Source organism: Gracilinanus agilis, chromosome 3 (assembly GCF_016433145.1).
Source record: "Gracilinanus agilis isolate LMUSP501 chromosome 3, AgileGrace, whole genome shotgun sequence".
In the NCBI taxonomy this organism is placed as follows: Eukaryota; Metazoa; Chordata; class Mammalia; order Didelphimorphia; family Didelphidae; genus Gracilinanus; species Gracilinanus agilis.
The window spans coordinates 266,874,002-266,889,616 of NC_058132.1; the positions used below are offsets into that span (position 1 = coordinate 266,874,002).

At 33.0% G+C, this 15,615-nt stretch overlaps 1 protein-coding gene across 4 annotated transcripts in view; it reads left to right on the plus strand.

Moving 5' to 3' along the window:
- The window catches only part of WDSUB1 (WD repeat, sterile alpha motif and U-box domain containing 1), an 80,258-nt gene that overhangs the window by 50,361 nt on the left and 14,282 nt on the right, over nt 1–15,615 (plus strand). For 3 of the 4 annotated variants that reach the window (XM_044669848.1, XM_044669850.1, XM_044669851.1), the window contains one exon: nt 2,626–2,766. The exons of the other annotated variant lie outside the window; for it this stretch is intronic. In XM_044669848.1, the coding sequence (XP_044525783.1) occupies nt 2,626–2,766 (141 nt within the window). The remainder of the gene's footprint in view (nt 1–2,625; nt 2,767–15,615) is intronic. 4 annotated transcript variants of the gene reach the window in all.

A 15,615-nucleotide genomic window follows, 5' to 3' on the forward strand; every position in this document is an offset into this window, starting at 1 on the left:
AGAATGTCCACACAGTGACTACATATGTATTTTACATAATTATATAAGCACTTTTCATATTTATGGAAATTTGAATATCTATAAGAGACACTAAGTTGAAATGGTATAAAATTGATTTTTCATCAAAACATGGAATTGAAGGTTATGTGGTAGAAAAATAACCATAAATACCATTGGAAAGAAAATATAAATCATAAATTTATGTTGAATTGTATAAAGCTTTCTAAGTTACATAAAATCAATTAAGTATAATATCCTATTTATAATCTTTTATGGTATTGTAATATACTATACAAAATTCTTATCTTCAGAATTCATTTTCTACTACTACCGTAAATAAGGTAAAGTATTATCTTCATCAGATAAACTGAATTCTAAAGAGATTTTTTGGGGAAGATTGTCAGGCATGTTTGAACAGACTTTGGAAAGCTTAAGGCTTTTTCAAGAAATTGATACAAGTATAAATTTCCGTGTAGCAGGTAAGCAGAGATGATGGTAACAATCAAAGTTGCTGGCCTTCCTGACATTTGAGAGATAGTATCCATTTTCAGAACTTGACCATTTAACAAGTTTAAATGCTGCTTACTATAATCACTGTAAAATTGTGGTAGGTCACAGCCTGTCCATTCCTTTCTTTCTTGTCCTTCTTCAGGCCTTTGTACAGGGTGCCCCTCAGCCCTGGAATATACTCCCTTATCATCTCTGCTTCTTACAATCTTTACAATTTCCTTCAAAGATCAGCTTAAGGATCACTTTCTATGTGGAGTCTTTCCTCATTCATTCACTCCAGGCCAATGCCTTTCCTGACATAATAACTTGTATTTATTTTAATATAGTTATACAAACTATGCGTGTCCTCTTGATGGAATATAGGTTCCATAGGAACAAGGATTATTTCTTTGTGCCCCCAGCCCCTTGTGCAGTGGAATACATTAATACTTGATTGATTGTTGCTTCATCCAGGAATCAAGTGCTCACTTTGTTCTTGGGAAAAATCCAAGTTTTGATAATGATCTTTCTGTATCCTCAGCTTTTACTTCCCCAAGCTTATAGAGAGTGTGACTATTTTCAGGAGAGTTACCTTAGGGAAAACAAGGCATGAGTAAATACAAAATACATACTAAGTTAATATAAAATAATTTTGATGGGGAAATGTGGAGGTAATAGTAACAGCTAAAGAGATCAAGAAAAGGTATCCTCTCAGAGGAGGCATGAGCTGAACTTTAGAGGATATTAGGGACTCCAAGTGAGGTGAGAATGAGAGACAATCTATGGGAGAATTTAATGAAAACTACCATTTGTTGACTCATCATTCCTGTGCCAGTAGTTAGTGATGGGATTCAGACTGGTCAGATCTAGAAAAATCCCCTCCACTCTAGAGAGGACAAGACTAAATGAAATGCTACAATTGTAGACTGTGGACTGCATGGAAATATGGGGGCAAGAAAAGAGAAACATAGTGTGCTAGGGACAAATGATAAACAAAAATGACCTATTAGTTTTAACTACTTTTTTTTCTCTCCTGTTATTTTCTTTAGAAAGGCCTATCAGAATTAGTTTTTTCAGTTACATTTTTATGTGGAAAAACCTGAGCAGCTGCAAAATTTTTTAATCCAAAAGTGTATATTTTCATTTTTATGTACAACCTTGGTTTCTAGTAAGTCTATTTAAAACTAAAAAAAGAAAGAATAGCTCATACATAGATATTTTTACATAGGACAATTTTCCTCTTGAGACTAATGACGTCAGAGAATCTAAGGAATTCTAGGGAATCATAAAGCCATGGAAGAAGTAGTTTCATCTGAAGAAACCTTTTATTTTTCTGGTGCTTCATTTTAAATATCCTACGGTTTATTTTGAGGCTCTTGTTAAAAGAATTTCATAGGCAATATTAATAGTTTGATAGTATATTTTCAGTGTTGTCTAGGTTTTAGTTTAGAGGTTTATATTCTTTCAATGGGAACTACTTCCTCCCGCCCCTCCATTTTCATCCTATTCCTACCCCTTCTATCTTGCAAACACTCTACAAACCAGCTGGCATTATTTTAATCCCATCTGACAATGAGAAGTAGTTTGTAAATAACTTTTTTTGTTCTATTTAATAACACTAAAAACTTACTTTTGTTAAAACACATGTGGCAAAGTCAACAGACTGTCCTGTTGACACTTTTCTTCTACACTTCATCTGTGATCATGCTCTGTAACAAATCAATGAGTAGTGTACTGTTGACTTTTGTGCAGAATGTTATAAAATATATACCCATTATAATGTCATATTGCACTCAGAATTTTCAGAGTGATGCCACATCTTGATAAACAGATTTGGGAAATGTTTAGTTTTTTGAATAAATTATTCCATTTTTTATTATATTTTCTTTGGAGCAACTTGAAAATTTAGGATTTTTTAAATCTAAGCCTTTTAAAAATAAACTGTAATAACAACTATTCTCTATTTCTACATTACTTTAAACAAAATGTTTTTTGAAAATAGATTAAAATGTTATTTTGTTTAAAAGAGAGACTTAACTAGAAGAGAAAATATTATCTGAAGATTTTTGGTTGCTTTATGTGAAATCTCTCCTGGTCTCCTGTATTCATCTTAACAGAATTTTAATCTTTCTTCAGAATCTCTTGGTCTTCGAAATAAAGTGTTAAGGAAAATTGAAGAACTAAAGGTAAAGGTGAAATCCCTTTCTTCTGGAATTCCAGATGAATTTCTGTGTCCAATAACTAGAGAACTAATGAAAGAGCCAGTCATTGCATCAGGTATGTATAGAAATAGCACCAAATTTAGCAAAGCCCTTTAAATGAATAATGTATTCATTGAGGTTTGCCTAAATGTTCAAATAAAAACTGTTCAAGATCCCTTGTTTTGAACAGTTGCTGTGCTAAAGTACACCATGATTTTAGACACTTGGGGAAAATAATTTAAACCATTTGATTTCCAGGAGATGTTTCTATGTACTCCATTCTGGTATAATTTATTGAATTCATTAGTTTTCATTAGTTCCTTAAAATGATAAATAATAGAGCATTCTTCCTTTTTGAGAAGAAATATATAAAATTTTGCATTTCCTTGCTAATTAATTTATACATGTAATAATCATGTTGAGTCATGAGAATGTGAAACACTGCATGCTAAATTAAGAGATCTTTTATTAAGTTTTAAACAAATTTCTCACAAATTACTTCAGTTGCATTATAGTGACCAAACATTTTAATACCTTTTTTCTTTAAAAGAAATTAGGGTCGTTCAAACCCCGCCTCAGCCACTTCCCAGCTGTGTGACCCTGGGCAAGTCACTTGACCCCCATTGCCCACCCTTACCAATCTTCCACCTATGAGACAATACACCGAAGTACAAGGGTTTTAAAAAAAAAAAGAAAGAAATTAGGGTCTAATTACACTTATAATTTTTATATCTAATTTGATGAAAATATTTTAGAAGTCATATTTTTAATAGCAGTAATATTATTTTTGAACCTGAATAATTTTGAGATGACCATTTTATAATTTTTCTTGTATTTTTCTTGAATCCTTATTATGTTTACTAGGCTAAAATTAGGAACTCCTATTCTGTTTTGCTATATCTTCCACATGCATAAATGGGTCAACTGTTGGCAGAATGAATAGAATGTTTGATGGGTCAGAAAGACCTCAACTGGATTTCTTAGTATCCTCCCTCACACCTTGGGCAAGACATTTAACCTCTTTTGTCCTGTTTTCTCATTGGTAAAATGAGAATAATAGTATTATCATAATTTCCCATATAGAGTTGTTGTGAGGATCAATTGAGATCACATATTTCAAATGTTTTACGAACTTTAAAATGCTATATAAATATTAGCTATTATTCACAACTGGTATTGGAGTGAATATTTCTTTTAGAAAAAAGTATGCTTGATTCTCATGTTAATGTATTTAAGTAATATTTCAGATTAGCTGCATAGTAACAGGTCACATTTATATAGGCTTTTAAGGTTTGAAAAGTGTTTTACTGAAATATGCTTGGATGATCCTCACAACAACTTTTCAAGAGGTGCAGTTATTATCCCTACTTTACTTTTGAGGAAGCTGAGACTTACAGAAATAAATTCATTTGCCCAAGGTCACACAGCTAGTGAATGTCAGAGGCAATATTCCAATGTAGGGCTTCCTGATACCAAAGCACTTCCTGATACCACTGTACCACACTGACTGTGCAGAGGAGCTATAAGATGCAGCAGTAATGATGACTGAAAGACAAAGGAGTGGAATAAGCATTTACACAGTGTCTACTAGCTAATGTGCTAAAGCATTTTTCATAAATATTCCTCATTTGATCCCATAGCATCCCTGCAAAGACGGTGTTATTGTTATTATCCTCATTTTACAGTTGAGGAAACTAAGACAAATAGAAGTTAAGTTGCTTGCCTAAGGTCTCACAGCTAGTAAATGTGAGATCAGATCTAAATTTAGGTCTTCCTGACTCCAGGCCCAGTGCTCTATCCACTGTGTCACTAGATATCTATTTTTGAATAGCTTTGCTTCTTTTAAAAACCTTTTCCCCAAAACATAGTTTAAGAAAGAGCACATCAGTTTAGGTAAGAAGACTTTCATCCTTGAGTAAAAATATTGTTGGTGGCATAAGTTACAAGTTAAAATCATTAAACTGAGAATATACTCTGTAATATCCATATAACAATTCAGTAACATGATTAATTAAAATTATTTTTTCAAACTTTTGGCGTCTTATGTTTTTAGTTTTGCAGTTGTAGAGGTTATACTCCAGCACCAAGCCTGGGTCTGCATGTGAAATTCCCTATACATTATGTAACAATCACTTTTGCACTGATGAAAACTTTTTTCTGTTATTTATTATAACTTTTTAAGGAAAGAAATTCTCTTGGCAAACTTAACCCTTGCAAGCTGTGAACTTGCCTTTTCCTGGGATTCATTGAATTAATGCCATTTTCATGTTAATTGTAATTTTCTTAGACTATACAATATTGTTCATGAAGTTCATGCCTAAACTATCACCCTGAAAATTATAGGAGTCTGGGAAAGTAGAACTCACTAAAAAGAATATTTTCTTGACTCTCAAGCAATCTTGAGTGCTTTTTTTTATCTTTAAATTTGAAAATTTAGGTTTCAGTTCAAAGGCAGAAGAGAATGGTAAGGGTTAGGCAATTGGGGTTAAGTGATTTGTTCAGGGTCACACAGCTAGGATGTGTTTGAGACTTCACATCTCTAAACCTGGCTCTATGCACTGAGCCACCTTGCGTGCTATTCTAAATGAGATAGTTGGCAAGGATTGGTCAGACAGATTAGTATTCTAAGTCTGGAGATAAGTCTGAAAGGTGGGACTCACTTAGAGGTAGAGGGTTGTGCCTCTCTTTCATCCAAACAATTACTTTCCTTCTGTAGGGAATCTTACTACCTAAAATCTAGGTTACTTTGTGGACAGGCCCCCCAAAAAGATGGAAGACTGGTAGTGGGAAGTAGAGTTGTCTTGACTATTCATAGGCACGGGGGTAAATAAATCCTTTTTTGGATTTTTTTTTTAAGTTTGGGGACTAGTTAATTTAAGCTTGTTTTATATTTGACACTTTAATGCTTAGTTCCTGAATGGAAACTGAGGGTTCTTTTAAAAAAATTTCTTTGTGGCGACCTAGACCAGATCCAAATTTGGATGTTCCCAGGGGGAAATGCTGGATTGGGGCACAAATGAAAGAGAATAATTTATTAAAACTAAAACCACAAGATTGAGTCCAGTCTCTGCTAACTCAATGACTTTTGGACTACACAATCTATTATTATTATTATTATTATTATTATTATTATTATTACTATAGTCATTTTTTCATTTAGTATCACCTACCAAGATACCTTTCTTCAGCTTTCTAATAGTATTTTATCTTCACCTTTCCTTTGTTCTTAGCTCAAAATTCTGTGTATCTCATTTATTTATGTACATATACTGTCTCCCAATCCCAACAGAGTATGCAGTACCCTTTAAAAATTTTTTTCCAAAGATAGATTTCATCATCATTGGAAGCTGCTTAAAGGTACTTGTTATTGGGTAGAGCATACTTCAACATGTTACCAACCTTTCAGTTCTTAGCGTAGTTTAGTTAGTACTGTGTTGTATAGTTTGTTTTATAAACATTTTTAAAATTTATATGTAATCTTTTTTATATGCTTACTTCCTTAAATCTAAGATTCAAGTGTGATTAATAAGTTTGTATTACAATACATATACTTTAAGGGAGGGGAGGTAGTGAAAACAAGAAATAAATTAATGAGTCTACATGTTTTCTAAGAAATGTTTATTATACTTATTTTCTTTTGTGTTTACTTTATTAAAATTCAGCTAACCACATTTATAGTAAATTTTCAATGCATCCATAATTTTTAAGGAACTAAGTGAAGACTCATACATTAGATTATTGATTGCAATTTCCTAGCCAGTCACAGAAATGTTTTCAGTCTTCCTTATTTATACATGAAAGACTGTGGGCACAAGAGACAGCCTGATAGCTCCAATGATTTCATTGATAGCTCTGTGAAGAACATGGTAAAACTGTTTTAAAGTTTATATTGAAATATGATGGAATAGATATCCTGAAAATCCCTTGGTTTTTTTTCATTTATCAGGGGCCTTAACTTTTTGCCAAAAGAATACATTTGTTTTTCCACAATATAACTTTTAATTCTAATGTGTAATGATTGATTGTCCTACTTTAAAGCTTGGTATGGTGTAGAATTGTTATGGAAATAATTCTGAGAACTCAAAAGCTATTATAATGCATAACAGTCCTCCCAAAATAGAAAGATTTAAAATACAGGCCCAGGGATGGAATGTTGCTCCAAGACCAGACTTAGCTATATTTTGAGAATATCATCACCAAAAGACTCTCTACCCCAGCTCGTGAAATCATTTATAATATATGAAAGAGTTGTGATCTGTGTCAGTGGAGGGAGCTCTCCTCTGAAAATCAAAATGTTTTGAGATGTTTTTAATGCTATGCAAGATGCTGATTTTATATTTGAACAACTTGTAAAATATTTCCCCAGTTTAGGTTGGTGCCAGGTGCTTCATTATCCCAGTAACACCCAGGGGTAATGCATTTTAAAGTATTAATTAGACCAGTGATGGGCAAACTATGGCCCGCTGGTGGGGCCAGATGCAGCCCCCTGAAATGTTCTATCCGGCCAAGGCGACATTATTCCTCATCTGACGAATACAATGAGTAGGATACAATACAATGAAAGTTCGAAAGAGTTGCCTTAGAAACAGACTGACAGATGAGCATTTCCTTTCCTTTGGCCCCCTCTTTAAAAAGTTTGCCCATCACTGCATTAGATGATAGACAAATTTGAAGATTGTTTTAAAAATAATTTGTAATATACAATATCTTCCAGTAGTTTTCTAGCACTTTGCCTGATCTCTATTTAGCTGATGAGGATTCTGTCAAATAATATTGAGAAAATAGACAAAACAATAACAATAAAAAGCACCCAGAACCCAACGAACTCTTACTGTTAAATGAGTTACTTTACTATATAGAATAGTAGGGCCCTCAAATCTGGTTGAATAGCAAAACTGCCTTTCCTTTTAGTTCAACAGTTTATTCATACAGAAGTGTCTGACCTGGTAACAATACCACAAAGCTGGAGGTAATTTTTTAAAAAGTCAAACTCTTAAGGTGGGCTACAAGTTGGTCTGTTTTTGAGATATTGTTTATTTCATTTTTATGTTTATTTCTCACAATGTTTAGTGATTCTTTTCTTTTCTAGAAGAATATTCTTTCATAATAAGGCAACATTCATTGTATACAGGAAGAAAATTTCTAAGTATATTATAGGTCTTTGTACCCTTTAATTTCTTGATTCTGAACTACATTTTTAAGCATATTTTCAGTCATTCTTTCTTGTACCCAACTTTCTTTTAAAGTAAACTGAGTTTCAGCCTATATGTGGATTAGTTTTGAAAGATCTTTTGGAATTTTTGATGACTTTCTGTACCTCTTTCTTCTCTTCAACATGTTGTGTCAAAAGCTACATTTATCATAATGGTGGTCATTTTGTTTGCTTTCATTAAGGTCAAAACTGCCAAGTATATCATTAATTGAGGGTCTGTTGTAGTAAAACCAACTCTGCACACTCTTTTATTTGTTTCACTAAGAAGAACCTGTGGGCTATCTTTTAACCTTACTTTCCTTAGTTCTGATTTCATTTAAAGTGATAGTGTCATTATAGATAAATATCATTTCTTCCAGTTCTTTAATGACTTCTTGGTTTTAGATAATAACTAAATTTAAAGTTTGTATGTATTCTAAAAATTTTGTGAATCGTAGCACCCTTTTATCTTCCTTTCCTGCCATTCTACCTCAATCGGTGCAGAAGCAGACAGAAAATGCATAGGACAGGGTGATTTCACATTTTTCCTTGTTTGTTGGTTTGCCATGACTGAAAAAGAAAATACTGAGTGGCTACCATACTGGAATTAACATCTTTGTACTTAAGCTCCAAAGCATTGTGTTACTAAAAATGTACTTTGAGCTTTTCCAGCTTGGCAGGAACTACCAGAACTTACTATTCTCTAGGATAGCCTTTGAAAACATGAGACAACCTCCAAGATGTGATGAGCCATCAAAGTCAGACTCTTGGGGGAGTCATTTCTGAGTCATGCAATTGTGTTCAGTCAAACCATTGAAAAATCAAAATCAATATTACCTAAAAGGATAAAGAAAGACATTGTAGACATTTAAAAAGATAGTTCCAATTTGACCTATTCAAGCAATCTGCTGATGTCAGAAAATGGGAAATGGATAATATGAGAGAGATTGATGGTAATTATCACAATTTACTATGGACATTTAACTAATATACTACCTTAGTTAGCAAATACTGGATCTCCTTGCTAAGTAGAGAAACATGGAACCTAAGAACAATACCAATTTAAACTCTGTTACAAATACTATGGATGAAGATGGTGGAAGATTAAAAGGAACATTACCTCATAAAATGTTTGTTTGATTCCTTTTAAGTCAATGAAAATATGGCATAAGACCCAGCTGAACATCATCACAACAGCATTTATAGAAGAAAAGAGAGAATAACAAAGGTACCCAAAATGGAACATACCTTCCAGCTTTTTTGACAGCCCATTTGGACTCTACCATATACTAGAGGAAGGAATAGAAGTGCCCTTAAGGAAACAAATCAAGGAAGAACAACTATATCAGATCTAGTGTAGATGTCTAATCCAAACAATTTTGAAAGTAGTAAATGACTTATTTTCAAGACATTTGAAAGGGAGGAAGGTAACAAGTGAGAAAAATTATATACTATATTATCCCCCTAAAATGATCAGGAAAATAAAACTCTTATGAGAGAGAGAGAGAGAGAGAGAGAGAGAGAGAGAGAGAGAGAGAGAGAGATTGGCCATTGTGTACACATGAGAGGATTACCTTACAGAAAACTACTGAAAATATCTACATCTTTTCCTCACTACTCATCCCTGTGAGACAATACACTGAAAGTGAACTTGATGGCAAGCTGACCAGAGAAGCTGATTTTGAATTTGTTGCTACAAGACCACCTTAACAGAATTGTTAACCACTGGAGATTACTCTAACAACATAACTAGGCAGTTATGCTGTGCTTAAGCAGTAAGCTTATTTAGGTTTAAGCAGTTTCTGTTATGATAAATGTTGCTGTTTGAGATGCAAACTGAGAGGCATGCTTTTTTTGCAAAACAAATAGAAGGGCTAAATCTGCAATTCAAAATGAAAACATTTGGCATGTTCATTCTAGTTTACTTAGTTTGGTATTTAGTAAGGAAAGTATATTTAATTTTTTTAAAGTTAATGAGGACAATTTTGAGACTCAATACAGATTTGTTAGGATTTTGGTCTTGGTGTTTGCATTAAATTCTGAGGCCTTGATTTCAATCTTTCATTGCATTATGATTTTCTTTTAGGTGTTTTGCAGTAAGTGACACTTGTTAAATATATCTTACTTTCAAAAATAGAGGGAACAAAAGATTACTTGATAGCTACAACCACATAGATAACTAGGTTCAACAATTATCTGTCAATCTCAAATAAATCATAAGAGAAGTTTCTCACCAAAGAAGTTCACCAACTCTAATGTGCTGCACAGAGTTCTTTCAGATACTCTTATTTATGGAAGATACTGTACTGCTACAGAACAACAAATACTACAGAACAACCTCAACAAAGTTGTTAACTACTAGAGATTAGACTGACTATCCATACAAGGGAAAAAAAAAATGATGTGTTGTCCAAATTGTGTGGTGCTATTAAATGGTTAGCATTTTGAATTAACTATCAATACATCCATCTTAGATTGACAGGAAACATTGTATATATCTAATAATATGGGATATCTATTCTAGTATCTTAAGTTTTTGTTTTGTTTTGTTTTTTAAACCCCTACCTTCCATCTTGGAGTCAATACTTTGTATTGACTCCAAGATAGAAGAGTGGTAAGGGCGAGGCAATGGGAGTCAAGTGACTTACCCAGGCTCACACAACTAGGAAGTGGCTGAGGCCATATTTGAACCTAGGACCTCCCATTTCTAGGCCTGGCTCTCAATCCACTGAGCCACCCAGGTGCCTCCCCCCCCAAGTATCCTAACTTGAAGAACTTGTAGCCAGACTGATAACTTAGCTTTTGAAAAATTTCCTCTTGTCCTTTCAATGACCCATGCTCCCCCTTGATGCAAATACCAGTCTTTTTGATACCATTATTCTTCTAATAATGTCATATGGCTGTGAATCAAAAAATAATTAATCTCCAAAGAGTCAAAATTTTCTAAAGCTTAAAGAAGGGTGAACCTGAGAGAGGAAAGAGTCTAGCAAAATTCATTCTAAGAAAGGAGTCGAGGAGGACTACCTGAAAAGGAAGAACTCAGTTGTGAGGAAGAGAAAGATTTTAGAAAAAAGATCTGAAGAGGAAAAGCAGGAAAAGGAATCATATCTGAAGAGAGAAGAAAACAGTAGGACAAAGAAAGGAGGTAATTGGGAAAAAAAGTTGGGTATGGTTGTGAGAGGTCTTTAAGAATTGCTAATATATTTTTTAATTGCTAATTTTTTAAAATTGCTAATAATAGAGATAGACCATAGCTCTACTACACTGGCAACTTGAACTCTTCTGCCTTTGGATCTGATAGATGGGCCTTTTGACTTTTCTAGGAAATATAGTCTCCTCACCATTCTCCTAGTATTCTAGTACTCTCTTCCCATCCTTTCCCACCTTTCTAACACTCCTTTGTGCTTACCTTATTTTTAATCATTTTGTATAAGCTCCTTTTGATCAGGGACTGTCTTGTATGTTTCTATTTATATTGATTTGTGTATGGACATATGAGGCCAGGGATAACAAAATGAAGTAGAAATCTTAATGTATATCTCTTCTCATAGGTATAACAAATTTGTTCATGTGAAATTGAAAATTGATACCCTACTTCATTTTGTATCATTTATTAATGATTGAGAGTTTCTAGTAAATCACTGAAATCAGAACTTATGGATTCGATTTATATTTTAATTATATATGGCCTTAGTATTTAACATTGAGTTTATAAAAGTTTAACTTCCTCATTTCTCTAAGCAACAGCCTGTACTCATTCTATCTTGTTCCAGAAGGGTGGAGGGGTTAAATGAAGAATAAGTCAACTCTTTCCTGAGAGGATCTACTTAGTCATAAGCACTCTGATGTAGGGGATTGCTGACAACAGGGGATGTGGAACTTTTAGATATGGGACATTCCAGGCTTTCCAGAAGATCCTGACTAATTCTGTTTTCCCCTTACTATGGACTTTGGAAACCTTTTGTAAGCAAGTCAACATGATGCTATGCTGAGCCTATACCTTTATCCCACATCCACTATAGACCAATCACAATCCTGGTCTAATATCATTAAACCTTACATTATATAATCAGGTATATAAAAGAATGCTTGGCCTGCTCTAATGCATCCCTGGCCACCGAGAGGCTTAGGATCTCACTTATTGGCAATTGCTAACCTTGCTAATAAGGAACTTTGTGCTTCAGATTCTCTCATTTGCATATTTATTACAATAAGATGAAACCCATGTCTGAAATAAAGCTTTAAAAGAATATACCATATCCAAAAGAGCCAATATAGGTAAAGAGTGGAAGCTAGGGTTGGCAAAGGAGGTGAAGGATGGTGTAATTATACTTTTTATTCATGAAAGGAAATCTAGGAACTAAAATTGGAACAGTGGTATATAGAATAGACCAATGGTGTCAAATTAAAATAGAAATAGATCCCCACAGCTGCATGTTGATTTATAAAACCACAAATTAACATGATATATTTTTATTTTGTTAAATATTTCCTAGTTACATTTTAATTTGGTTCCAGGTCACACTCAGGGGGTGATAGTTTCTGGTACAGGTAATCAGGGCAAGAAAAGGAAATTATTGAGGAAACAGCTGTTAATCCTATCAAAAAGGCATGATACAGGGGAATAAAGGACTAAAACTATCAGAACATATTCTGGCCATCTCTTTGCCAAAGTGTAATAGCTGATAATTGACTGATTTATTGGCAAAATAGATCTATTTCTATATGTATATACATATGTACACACACATTAGGTTGTAGTGCTGCTATTTGATTTTTATCAAAATCATTTTCCCATGAACTCCATAGGTTGAATCATCTTTTAAGTAAAAATATTTTGTTGATGTTGTTCTTTGTTGTTTCGCATTGATTTCCAAATCCTTTCCATCAAAGCTTTCAAGGGGGTAAGGATGAAAATCAGATTAGCAAAACTCATCAGTACATTGACCATGTCTGATGATATAGTTAAGAAATCCAAATGAGTAATCTCCCACCCTTGAAATAAAGGGAGGTGTATGGTCTCAGCTCTTCTCAGGGAATAAGTTTGGTTATAATAATTATACAGTATTCATTTAAATTTAATGTTAATATAGGTTTGGGTTTTAATTTTACTGTTGTTCTCTTCATTTACATTATGGCGTCATATATATTTTTTCCTGGTTTTGCTCTATTAATTCTTACAAGTCTTCTAATGTTTCTCTGAATTCGCCTTTTCATAAAAAAATAATATATTACATTCATGTATCACAACTTGTTTAGCTGTACTCTAAACTATATTGTCTTATTTCTAAATTCCTGCTTCCAAAAAAAATATATACTACCATGAATATTTTGGTAATTACAAGACCTTTCTTTCTATACTTGAGCTTCTTGAGGAATATGACTGCCCATGACATCAATGGGCCAAAGAGTATGGACAATTCAGTGTTTTTTTAAAGACATAATAACAAATTGCTTTCCAGAATGGTTGCATTAGTTCCTAACTCTGCAAGCAGTATATTTTAGTATCCCTGTTTTCCCTAAACCACTCCCATATTATCTATTTCAGTATGTTGTCACTTTTGACAATTTGTTGGGTAAGAGATGAAACTTCAGGGTTTGTTTGATTTCCTATCTTGTTATGGGCGATTTGGAGAGATCATCTATTATAGTAACACTTTAATTCTTTTGAAAAACATTTTTTATATCATTTAACCCTTAGAGAATGTCTCAGAATTTGTGTTAATTCCCTATATACAATTTCTCCAAAGTCTTAGTTCTTTTTTGTCCTGGCTCTCAGACATAATAGAGATAGGTTGCAATGGTTTTACTTTTGCCTTCATTTGACATTTTCTCTTATTCTAATTACATTGATTTTAAATTTTGGACAAAAGCTTTTCACCTTCATGTAATTAAAATGACCTGTTTTATCTTTTGTGATTTCTATCCCTTGCCTTGGTTAAAAATTTTCCTTTAACTATATCACAGTCGGTGGTGTCATTTCATTTTTATCCTGCTTTAAAAAAACAAACAAACAACCCTCTCTTGAAGTTCTAGACTATTCATTTTTCCAAATGAGTTTTATTTATTATTTTGTTTAGTTATGTTCTTCTTTGTTAGTTTATAGTATTAAGCATGTAAATTAATTCAGTTTATATTATCACTTTCATCTATAAACAACTGAATATCCTACCAGTTATTTAAATTGTTCTTTTATGCATTATGTAGTTATTTAAAATTTTAAATGCATTTTATTTTTTATTGCTTTTCTCTTGGATTTTGTTTTTGTTATGTACAATTATTTATTTATTGAGAATTTTTTTTATCTTTTACTTTACTGAAGCTATTTGTCTTCATTAGTTATATCCCCCCACACCTCCATTCTCTGGAATTTTCTTAATAAACTATGTCATCTGCAAATGGAGATCATTTTATCTCCTCTGTCTTTAAATTATATCTGCTACTAGCATTTTCTAGAATTTTGTCAAGCAATAGTAGAGAGGCTATCTTTGCTTACTCCTACATTTAGTTGGACAGTTTCAACTGTTTTGCAACTGCAAGTAATACTTTTCGGCTTTAGATAGATACTTTTTACCATATTGAAATAAACCTATACTTATGCTTTGAGTTTTTTGATAAATTGCTATTATCAAAGGTTTTGGGGTTTTTTTGGTGGGGGGAAGCAGTTGTATCTGTTGATATAATCACATGGTTTGGGACATGTTTGTTTTTAATAAGATTATATGTTTCCTAATATTGAACTGTCCTTTTATCTCAAATAAAAAAAATACCTGGTTCACAGTTTTACATATATAAAAAAGCACATTCTATATTTGTACACATGCATGTACATATTAAACAGATACAGTCTTCTTGCTAAGATTCTTTTAAATTTTTCATTGAATACTGGTATTGAGCTGTATTTCTCATTCTTTGCATTATCCTTCTATGGTATAGGTATAATGATCATATTTGTCTTATAAAAGGAATTTGGTAGTTTAAAAATAATTTTGAGAATTTATGTAACATAAATATTAATTTCTCTCTTAAATATTAGGTAGAATTTACCTGTAAATTCACTGTACTAGAGGTTCCTTTTCTTTTTCTTTTATGGCTTGTTTGATTTCATTTTCTAAAACTATAATAAGATCTTTTAATTATTATAGGTAGTCCTTTTGAATCCTGTTTTGCTAGTATATAATTGTCAATAGTAGATTCTGATAGTTTTTATTTCTTTTATGATCTGGTTTCACCTCTTTCATTTTTATGGCAATTTGATTTCTCTCTTTTTTGCTCAGGTTAGCTAAAAGTCAGTTAATTTTATTTGATTTTTCAAAGAACTAGCCTATGATTTTTTTTCCTCATAACATCAGGCTATATTTATTTATTTATATTATTAGACATTTATTAATATTGGTTTTTAACCTGTTTACATACGTTATGCCCCTACTTTCCCCTTCACCCCCCCCCCCGCTCTCCCCCCACCCACGGCCAATGCACATTTCCACTGGTTGTAACATGTGTCCTTGTTCAGGGTCTATTTCCCATTCCTGTCCGCCTCAGCCCATGCATTCAAGCAATTGTTTATCTTATATGTTTCCTCTCCTGCAGTCCTTCCTCTGAATGTGGGTAGCATCTTTACCATAAATCCCTCAGAGTTATCTTGTGTCATTGCAGTGCTGCTGGTACAGAAGCCCATTACATTTGATTTTACCACAGTATATCAGTCTCTGTGTACAATGTTCTTCTGGCTCT